This window comes from Neltuma alba, unplaced genomic scaffold (genome assembly GCF_004799145.2).
Source record: "Neltuma alba isolate B1F8T4 unplaced genomic scaffold, ASM479914v2 tig00001137_pilon, whole genome shotgun sequence".
In the NCBI taxonomy this organism is placed as follows: domain Eukaryota; kingdom Viridiplantae; phylum Streptophyta; class Magnoliopsida; order Fabales; family Fabaceae; genus Neltuma; species Neltuma alba.
In genome coordinates, this window is record NW_021632350.1 from 132053 (window position 1) to 142370 (window position 10318).

At 32.0% G+C, this 10318-nt stretch overlaps 1 protein-coding gene across 1 annotated transcript; it reads left to right on the plus strand.

The window, feature by feature from the left end:
* Positions 1–7116: 7116 nt before the first annotated feature.
* On the plus strand, positions 7117–9223 carry LOC114751687 (transcription factor MYB13-like). The gene is made up of 3 exons (XM_028940357.1): positions 7117–7249; positions 7389–7518; positions 8734–9223. Exons 1-3 carry the CDS (start codon positions 7117–7119, stop codon positions 9221–9223), a joined length of 753 nt encoding a protein of 250 aa, XP_028796190.1.
* The last annotated feature ends 1095 nt before the right edge of the window (positions 9224–10318 follow it).

A 10318-nucleotide genomic window follows, 5' to 3' on the forward strand; every position in this document is an offset into this window, starting at 1 on the left:
TTTTCATTGCATTTTATGTTATTTCGATTCATTGAAACACAAATATAAAGTAAAGTATTCGATCAAAATAATTATGACCTTTATCATTTTAACGCAGTATTAATGCTTTTTCTACAATTCACCTTTTCTTTTCTTTTCAAGGAAGAGAGAATATATAGAATGTAATTAGAAAATTGGCATATGAATATTAATATTAGTTAAAATATACTTGAAAATTTTCACAATATAAGCTATTTCTTTTTGTTCTGATGCTTAATTAGGTTCGTTTTGACCTTAAATGTAATATTGTAATGTACCGATGTCCTTTTGTCCCCAACATTTATTACTTTTTTTGGTTGTAAATATAAAACTCTTTTTTAGCGTAAATTATACTACAAAAAAAATATCTAGGACCAGAAGAGTTTTTTTTCCCCTAATTATTATCGGTGCATGGAATTAATAGCTTCCGAAAAAAACGGAACAGAGAGGGGAAATTTAGATAGGGATTTGGATTTGACACGGCAAAAGCTCAGAAAACAACCTTTTTTTTCCAACCAGAAAACGACATGTAATGACAATAAGCTGGCGAAAATTAATAGTGGATCAAGTTGAAAATTTGTTTAGAGGAATGCAGAGCACTTGGAAATTTTTTATATATTTAATATTACTTTAAAAATTGAAAATTATGGCAACTAAAAATATTAATAATTAGTGTCATTATTTTAACAATTAATATTAATTTTTTAACTATAAAACAAAATAGTTATAATTTTAAAACAATACTCAAACAAAACAGACTCTTGGGTGTTCAATGATGATTGAAAACTTTCAGAACATTAAGTTTTTTTTTTTTGGCCAAAAGATCATTAAGTTATTAAAAATCAATAAAAGTTGGTGCGGCGCCCACGGCTAAAGACCAAGGAAGTAGGGGCAGGCGGGACCTGCTTTGTGAGACCCAAATCGGAGTGGGGTCCGCCAAAGGATATGATGACGCATGCAAACGGTCTTTAAATTTCCAATATTGCGGCCTCTCACCATTTTTTTCAACAAATGCTGCCATCAAAAATTGTTGCGACTTACGAGTTACGACGCACCACCCTACCACTCGTCCTCCTTGGTGTCCTAAAAATCGCTCCGTATTTAACATATCTTCTTATTATAAAAAATTTATCATAAAATTTAAGTAATTTTTGATATTATTCTTATTAATTATAGTAAATTTTAACATTATATTAATTTTTATTCTTTGATTATGCTTATTAAATATAGGCATGTATGAAAAAAAATATTTTATACTCATTAAAATTATTAAAACTCATTATAAAATGGACCAACTTTTTTTCCCTAGAATAACTCTTGCAATAAAAAGGGAGCAAATCACAAAATATGATCATCCCATCATTTTTTTTACAATAACTTTTCATTTTTATATAATCCTACCTTCAGTCCTTAATATAAGATTCTGTTTAATTTTTATTTTAGTCTTACATATAAGACCCCAATCTATTTTGTCTCTCATATTTATACATTTTTTCCAAAATAGTCATTCTAACAATGATAATTCTAGTCAATACACTTGATTAGCAAAAATATTTTAGGAAAGACAACACCTATTTAGGACAAATAACTAACTCAACTTACTTCCTTAATCTTTTTAAATTAGTCGACTGGCTCTTATAATTAGGATCGTAAATAGTATTTATTTATTTTAATAAAAAAAGCACCTTTGCCGGGGACTCATCATGACAGCAGGCGGGGCCTTGGGAAAAAGTCATGAAAGACAATAATTTCATTACAAAAATTATCAAGTTCAAATTAGTAGTTCATAGGACCCAATTCGTCATTCACGAAATTTTTTTTCCTTCTTTAATAAAATTTGGTTGTTATTCCATCACAAAATAGCTTTAGAAATTTACCAGAATAATTTAACAATTCACAATTTATCATTAGATATTTACAACCAAATTTTTGTAATAAAATTGTCATTGTAGCTGTGGCACCGTTGGTCATCAGAGCTCTAGTCGCCGGTGGGGCGGCCACCAGTCGCGAGCAGAGGTGCCTTTGGGGGGTGGGAGGGATTTTTAGATATTTTTATAAAATTGACATTCAATATTCAATTTCTATTACTTTTAATTTTCCTTTTTCCGTTTGATTCTAGAACGAACTGCTTTCTCTCGACTTCGGTTCCGCTATTCGGATCATCCAAACCGTCGCTGGCTACGCTTCATCGTCTCTATATCTTGCTGGTTACCAAAAATTTAATGCTCGTGTGTGTGTACTCTCCGTTTTTAATGTAGGAGCTATTTGACACATTTATCAATTTTTTTAAGCTAATCTTATTAATATTCTCTCAATAATAATCTAATAAGAAAAAAATAATTAAAAAATAATTAGAGTGTTTTAGAAAAAAATATCATATTAACTAATTTAATAATATTCTTAGTTTATTCAGATCAGAGAAAAGTATTACCTCTGGTCTTTAATCATAGCATGTGTTCTGTGATTTTTCTGAAATACTTTTGTGTATCATTAAATTATATATATCTATTTATTTAAGTAAATTAGTTTGAAGAAAAATTATAAATATAAATGTGTTAAATTAAATTTTTAGTTTCCTCAATTTTTTAAAATTAATTAATTAAGTCTTATATTAAGAACTGTAATATAGTGGAGGGGTTTGTATATGCATATTAGAGTGACAAGTACTAATTAGGGACTTAAAATTAAAATAATAAGCAGAATTGGATCCACGAACTCTTGCATTGATTAAAGAAAAGCTATGGTGACAGAAACATGCTCCAGCATTCAGGAAAATCCTCGGGATGCTATTCTTTTGCATTGTCTGATTAACAGCAGTCGTCAAATCTCAGTCCATGAAGCTGGAGGCCCTCCCAAATGAATATTATAAATCATATCAATACTTCTGTGGATACTTAATTAAACAGCCGCGTCCCTTTCCCATGTGCTGGTGATAGCCACTTCTTTCATACAAAGGCTCACTCCATGTCTCCATCAAGTTACGTTCATAGATAAAATACAGACGCACGACGCCCACCCACGGATGACCGCAAAACCCACACATAGGCCAGAGTACGAGTGGCCCCCTTACACAATGTTTGGTTGGAAGGTTTTTGGAGGGATGGAAAGAAAGAAGAGAAGAAACTGTGTTTGGCTTGAAGGAGGAAGGACAAAAATTGTTTTTTAGTGCTCTCGTCTCGGATTTACATTGGGTGCTTATCAGTTTTGATGAGCACCCAATGCTCATCAGATCTAGACGGTCCAAATCTGATTTGGACTGTTCAGATTTAATATTATTAAATAATTATTTTAAAATAGAAAAAATTATATTTTTAAAAATGATAGTTAAGATTAATTACTTTTTAGAAATAATTATTTTAATAGGTATAGGATAAAAGATAAACGTAATCTCTTAACTATCATTTTTAAAAATATAATTTTTTCTATTTTAAAATAATTATTTAATAATGTTAAATCTGGACGGTCCAGATTAGATTTGGACGGTCCAGATTGCTTGGCTCATCACCTGATGAGTACCGAATGGGGACCCCTCTCATCTCCTCCTTCCGTGTCCCTTTAAAAATTTAGAGTTTTTTTGAAAAAGAGAGAAACATTATTTCTTATCCTGACTAAATTATCCATATTAGTTTTTAAATATTTTAAGTTTATCCTTTTCAATAAAAATATTTTTTTAACTCTTTTTTCTTTTTAGCCCCTACTATTCTTCTACAGATGTTCTTTGTTTTTTTCCTTACATTTTTTTATTTCATAATTTTTCACGCCCTTCGCCATTACTCTTTTCCATCTGTTCCTCTTGCCTAATCCCCATTTCATTTATCTTATCAATATTATTAGTATTTTTTTATTCATTTATTCTGTATAAAGCTATTCTTTATGGATTTACATGAGTTGTAGTCAATAGGGTCTATTAGAATGATATTATTAGTCACCAAATTTATTGATATGCATGCCCATATATACCTATTTTAATTCAATTTTATTTTTTACACAAAACTCTATGTGTTATCTAATCAGGCACGTGAGGCTACGCACATTATCTAATTAAGGATGAAACATTTCAAAGCTTATTGCATAAATTTATTTATAATTTATATAATATGTTAAAGATTATAATATACTTCTTTAATTGACATTTATTTTGATCTATGATTATTTATAATCTATTTGTCATATCTCAGCTCTCAAGGTAACTGTTTTTTTTCATATATTTATAAATTAGAAAATGATAATTATGATATAAATATTGTAACAAAATAATAAAAAAAGTGTAAATAAAGAGATAAGGATATATATGTCAACTTATAATTAGCACCCCTCCTTTCTTGAACCAAACAAGAAACCTTCCCTCCGCTTCCTTTCCCTCAAACCAAATAAGACTCATAACTTTCCATCTCCTGCTCTTCCCTCCCCTTAATTAACCTCCCATTCTCTCCCCTCCATTGGACCAAACAAAGCTTTAGACTTGCTATGGCCATTGCCCTTTTTTTTTTCATTTACACTATAAGTTTTCTTTTACAATAGAAACTAATTTTTCTCAAAGTTTTTTGATGGCGCGTCTGAGTGATTGTTAGCATTAGTATTAGTATTTACCAGTACTATTAAGAAGACGCCTTTTTTTCTTTTGGGGGGGGGGAGTTTTGTTACACTAAATTACAAGCTCCGGCTAAAAAAGAATTTATATATCTACTTATATATAAATTCTTTGTCATATTGGTGGTAGGATTTAAATTCACGCCGTTACAAAATATGGGTTACATATACTTCCTAGTTGGATCAATTTCTATTTGTAAGTTGTACACATTTTGGTTCCAATTTCCAATATCTAATTCATAATCATAAATTCATAAGACGTACCTTCCCTAAATATAGTTATGGTTTGGGTCGTGTGAGTACGAAGGAAGGCTGGGTATTTCATGGAGGCCGGAGAGAGTGATTTGGGAACAGATCTTGTGCTCCTGCTTCAGTAATGAAGTTGTTAATTAAGATTTAGGGGGTTGAAGCAAAAATGAAATTGAACTCTGCATAACAATAGGCAGCCGGCAGAAAGGCCAGTAGCCCTATAGACCTGCCGGCTGGATTATTGAATGCCTCCACATCTCTATGCTCCGTGAAAATGAAAGGGAAAATGACAATTATGGAGCGGTGGAGCCTCAAAACATTGAATTAGTCAATGTTCTGTCCGGTTTAAAATATAAAATAAACGTTATTCATTTATATTTTTTTAAAAATTAGTTAAAATCAGTTTAACACCATAAATATGTAAGTTATGTATTTTTTTCCAAATATGTCCTTATTAATTAAAAGAATAAATAAAAGATATAATAAATGAATCAAATAGGAAAGAAAATATATGGGGATAAAATTGAAACAAACTCATTAAATACTTAGATAAAAGTAAATGTTATCTTATAAAAAAATCAAGCCCATCCAACAAAATTTAACATATATTTTGAATCGAATGGAGTGCTAATAGTTACATTATAGTAGTATCCCTTTACATATATTTTAAAAAAAAATTATAAGTATCAACTCAAACGGTTGAAAATAGAATGAAGTTGCATTTGAAATTCAAATACTTCTTTTAAATAATTAACATACGAGCTACTTAAAGAATTTGGATAGAATAAAAAAGTAAAATAAATTAGTTGATTATAACAAATGTGAGATTATATCTATAAAATACATTGACATAACCTTAGATTATATATTGCTTTATAATTTGGATAAAATTATTTGAGAAAAATAATAAATATTATAGACAAAATGGATTAAAATTTTATGTTTAGAACGAATTCAACTCTTAACTAATTTCTATATTGAGAAAAAAAATATATCATATTTGTGATCCAAACCATTGAATTTATAGTTGTTTGAATTGATACTTAAAACTCATTTTTTTAGAAAAATTTGTCAAGAACCCTCACCATCATAAATTTATTGTTCTGAAATCTCACTGTCATTCTCCTCGAATGAAATTCAGACGGGGCGAGTAATCCAAAAATGGTACAGAGTCCTTGATAATAGTACATAATTGATGAAGAAGTCTTTTCAATTAATCAACTACTGCCCCGCATGTAGACAACTCATACCACTCTGGTTCTTTTTAATTCTCACTTACAGTAAAGAATTTTGATTTTTTTTAATTTATCACTTATATCTTTTTTAATGTTTCATTTTCAATTCTACCCCTATTAATTAAAGGAGACAAATATAAAAAAGAAGAGAAAGGAAATGAGTGAGAAAAAATATACTAACTATTTAATAAGGATAAAAGTAAAAGATTTTTTATATTTAATGACTTCCTTAGCATGTAAGAAACTACTAGAAGTTACAATTAAAAAGGATCAGACTGGCATATTATTCATCTAGACAGTATGTTTATCTAACGCATGGTTGTGGTCTTGAAGTGTGTGGCACGAATGGTTATCCTTTGAAACCAAGGGAGGCTGGGCTTGCCAGCTTTTATTAGTTAGTTAATAGGGAGAGGAGAGCTATAGAGGGCTTGAATTTACCGATGAATCGCCCGTTTTACTTAATAATCACCAAGTTCAGTTTAATTAAATGTTACTATTAACTTTAATCATTTATACCAGGCACTTAAGTAGTCCGCACATTGGTCGTTTAATTGGTCCTTTCTTTCATTTATAACCCAACGCGTAGCTGTTAATTTATTGTGTTCAACGCGAAGCTATTAATACGAGTTTGGAGTTCTTTTCATTATTCAAATGTAAGATTCGAGCGTTCGAAGTAGAAGTAGTTAGTTGGGACCACACCCTGCTGATGACGGTGCTGATAACTGTTGATATTTTTATGCATTCAACCAATGCGAGAACTTAATTTGACTTGATTCATATAACCGATGATAGTTCGTCCAGATTGAAAGATTCTCTTCATTCTATCTCTTAGCTTATTTGTGTGATGAGGCAAACCAAAGGATCGATCGATTAAATAATGTGAGACACGTTTTAGCTGCGAACGCACAGTACATGTGTGTTTCATAATCACAAACGTTGTTATCACTAATCACTTTAAAAAGACACAAACTTGGCACATAAACAAACTAATCCCTAGTTAAACTACTTCTACGCACAGAGAGAGATGGTGAGAACCCCATACAGCAACCAAAATGGCCTCAGGAAAGGAACATGGACACCAGAAGAAGACATGAAGTTGGTTGCTTATGTTACGAGGTATGGCTGTTGGAATTGGCGACTACTCCCCCAGTTTGCTGGTAATTGATTGATTAATTAGCTTTTAATCCGACCTTCATTTGCTGTTCTTGCGGATCGGTTTGCTGAATTTCCATATCAATCTATCCATCTTTGGTCGCCTTGCTTCAGCCATTCTGATAATGAATACTGGTTTTTCAGGACTGGCGAGGTGTGGAAAGAGTTGCAGGCTTCGGTGGATGAACTATCTAAGACCAGACATCAAAAGAGGGAATTACACTCCACAAGAAGACAACACTATCATCAGACTTCACCAAAAAATGGGTAATAGGTACTCTCTGCAGTTTTAATTACAAGAGTTTCTTACTTAACTCATAGAGATTACGAAAAATAAGGTAAGCTAGTCATTAATTTATAATCAATGAGTAATAATTTGTGATCATTTTTCCAAAATACCCTTTGTTTAATGAGACAATTGACTTCTAAATTAGTCTGGATCAGCTAAAAAAGTTTTTTACATTGTACGTGAGGAAAAAATTATCTCCAAAGCATTTAAGTATTTTTTGTGTAGAGATCCCAAATCCATCCTGCTCATCTAGATTTGGAAAAAAAAATGGTAAATAGGAATGCGCTAAGTAAAAATAGTTAATGTGGTGGACAAAAATGAATGGAGTCTTACATTAATTATAAAATCTAAGTTCTCGATACAAAAATTCTATGGCTGAAATGGAATCCACAGTACGATTCAAAGTCTATTTCCAATGTTCTCATCCTATACATTCATCCGAAACAGCACCGCATCAATTTTATTGAAGACCAAACTAATCAGGAAACATGAAGAATAGACCAAAATTAGTACACAGATAAAAACACTCACATATACATACATACTGCATGCACGAGTATGGATGTATGGTTAATGATGAGAGAAAAATAAATATAATCTTTATATCCGTACAAGGTTACATAATAGTCCAAGGTGCAAGTGTTACTACTCATTATAAAGCAACTGATGATTAGCAAAAAGACTGAATTAAATGTATATAAGTATCTTTAGAAGAAAGCAAACAGTATCGCTCCAAACAAAAGCGTGCCCTTGCAGGTACTCCTCCAAAGCTACTCTTCTAACCTGCCAAAAAAGAAAAACCCAGAATGATGTCTCTCTACCAAAACCTTGATCTTGACATCCCATTTAAAACTAAGCCAGAAAGTGTTAGCAGACTGTGTCGCTCTATAAGAATTTGTTCACTAAACAAACAAACCTACTGGGTAACCATATTTGTACTGGCAAAAGAATATGTAAACCAGTATGCTGAGGCAAGTCTTAGAAGTGATTATTAAGCAGAGTGTTACATATATAAGAGATGATTAAGGACCACACTTTATAAATTGAAATTTCAAATAAAACATATATAAAGTTTTAATATCGAATTTAAAATATCTTAACATTAAAATTTTAATCTAGTGCTAAGCATAATCGTAACTTCCTGTTGTAAAATGTCGGCCGGGGACGAATGCTGCTGTCTATGGTCGTTTTGAATTTTAGGTGGTCCAAGATTGCTGCTTGTTTACCAGGAAGAACTGATAACGAAATAAAAAACCATTGGCACACCAATCTCAAGAAGAGGGTTCAAGAAAACTCAGTTGCGCATGAAGAACATAGAGCCCTCAAGTCAAGCGATCAAATTTCATTTGAATCAAGGCAAGAGTTCATCGACTCATCAGTCTCTATCAGTACAACCACTGCTCCTTCTCCACAATGTGATTCCATAGCAGATGAGTCCCAGAACTCAAGTACCTTCCAAGAGTCTTCCACAGATACTGCTGGTGGTTTCAGCAGTAATGAAAGTTTGGTTGGGAAAGATTGTTATAACTTGTCTACGCCAGATGCGCTCATTGAGACTATGGGTGGTGGTTTTTGGACGGAGCCGTACATGTTTGACTTTTCCTACGTCCCTCAGGAAGCATTGTTACCTTTGTCCCCTGAATACGAATACGATGCACATCTCTGGGAAAACAATCATGGCTTATTTTGACGAAGGCATTTTATAGTGAACGGAGAAAACTACCCAATAGAATGTATTTCCCCCTGGGGTATGTAACTTCCATATTAATATGTACTGTTGTGTGTTCGACTTTTTTCCTCCTTTTCCAGATGATGTGATATGTAATTTTTTTTTTTTTGGGGACTCAAGATGTGATATGTATTCAATGCGTAATAAGCCGAGAAGCTGTGGTAGGAGTGCTATATGTATTATGTTTAATTAAAACTCCACATATTTCTTTTGTGTTGTATGGTTGATAATGAATTGTATATCCAATAGATTAAAGCTAATGAATTCGATGTTTAGGGAAGAAGAAACAAAGTGTCCTCTCGTCACTGGTTGGTTCCCAACGAAAGTTGCAGGATAATTAACAAGCTAGCTAGATAGTTACTCACCTCATAAATTAACGGAAAGTTCTCATATATACAAATAATTTAAGAGAGCTTTGCAGTAATTGCTGGTTACTGGTTTCCTGAAATTATTGAAGTCTATTGTCTGCACTTGGATACATATTCTTCGGCCAACTATGTAGTTTTTTAATACAGAGTAGAGTTCGCAGCCTATATAAATATATATATAACACATAATTATTTATTATTAAGTACGTGTATTTATTCATAAATGGCTTTAAGTGAACTGACTGAGAGATGAAGATGAGAATGAGCGAAGTTTTGCATGGGAGCAAGGAAGCCGTAGGTTACTCTATTTTTGGCACTTACTGTTTCTATATACGTGGGTGCCGTGTATCACCTTGAAAACAAAGAAAGAAGAACAGATGGAATTCATTGCCATAGGTTACTTTATTTTTGGCACTTACGTACTCAAAATACTTAGGGACGTTTGGCAAGATGAAAAAGTAAAAGCACTTTTCTGTAAAAACAAAACAGCTTTCTTTATATATTTATTTCATATATCGTAAAAACACTTTTAAAACTATAGTTTGATTTTCATGCAAGCACCCTCTCAATCATTGATGCAACCATGGATATAGGTAGCCGACCTACCTAAAAATTTTGACTAGCCTCTTCGATGATTTCCAAGTAAGCGTACGAAGAGACAGATTTGGAATGAATATTACTAATCGTT

Coding starts and splice junctions, on each gene's coding strand:
- LOC114751687 (XM_028940357.1), top strand. CDS start 7,117: ATGGTGAGAACCCCATACAGCAACCAAAATGGCCTCAGGAAAGGAACA. Junction 7,250..7,388: donor ACTACTCCCCCAGTTTGCTG/GTAATTGATTGA, acceptor CTGGTTTTTCAG/GACTGGCGAGGTGTGGAAAG. Junction 7,519..8,733: donor CACCAAAAAATGGGTAATAG/GTACTCTCTGCA, acceptor TTTGAATTTTAG/GTGGTCCAAGATTGCTGCTT.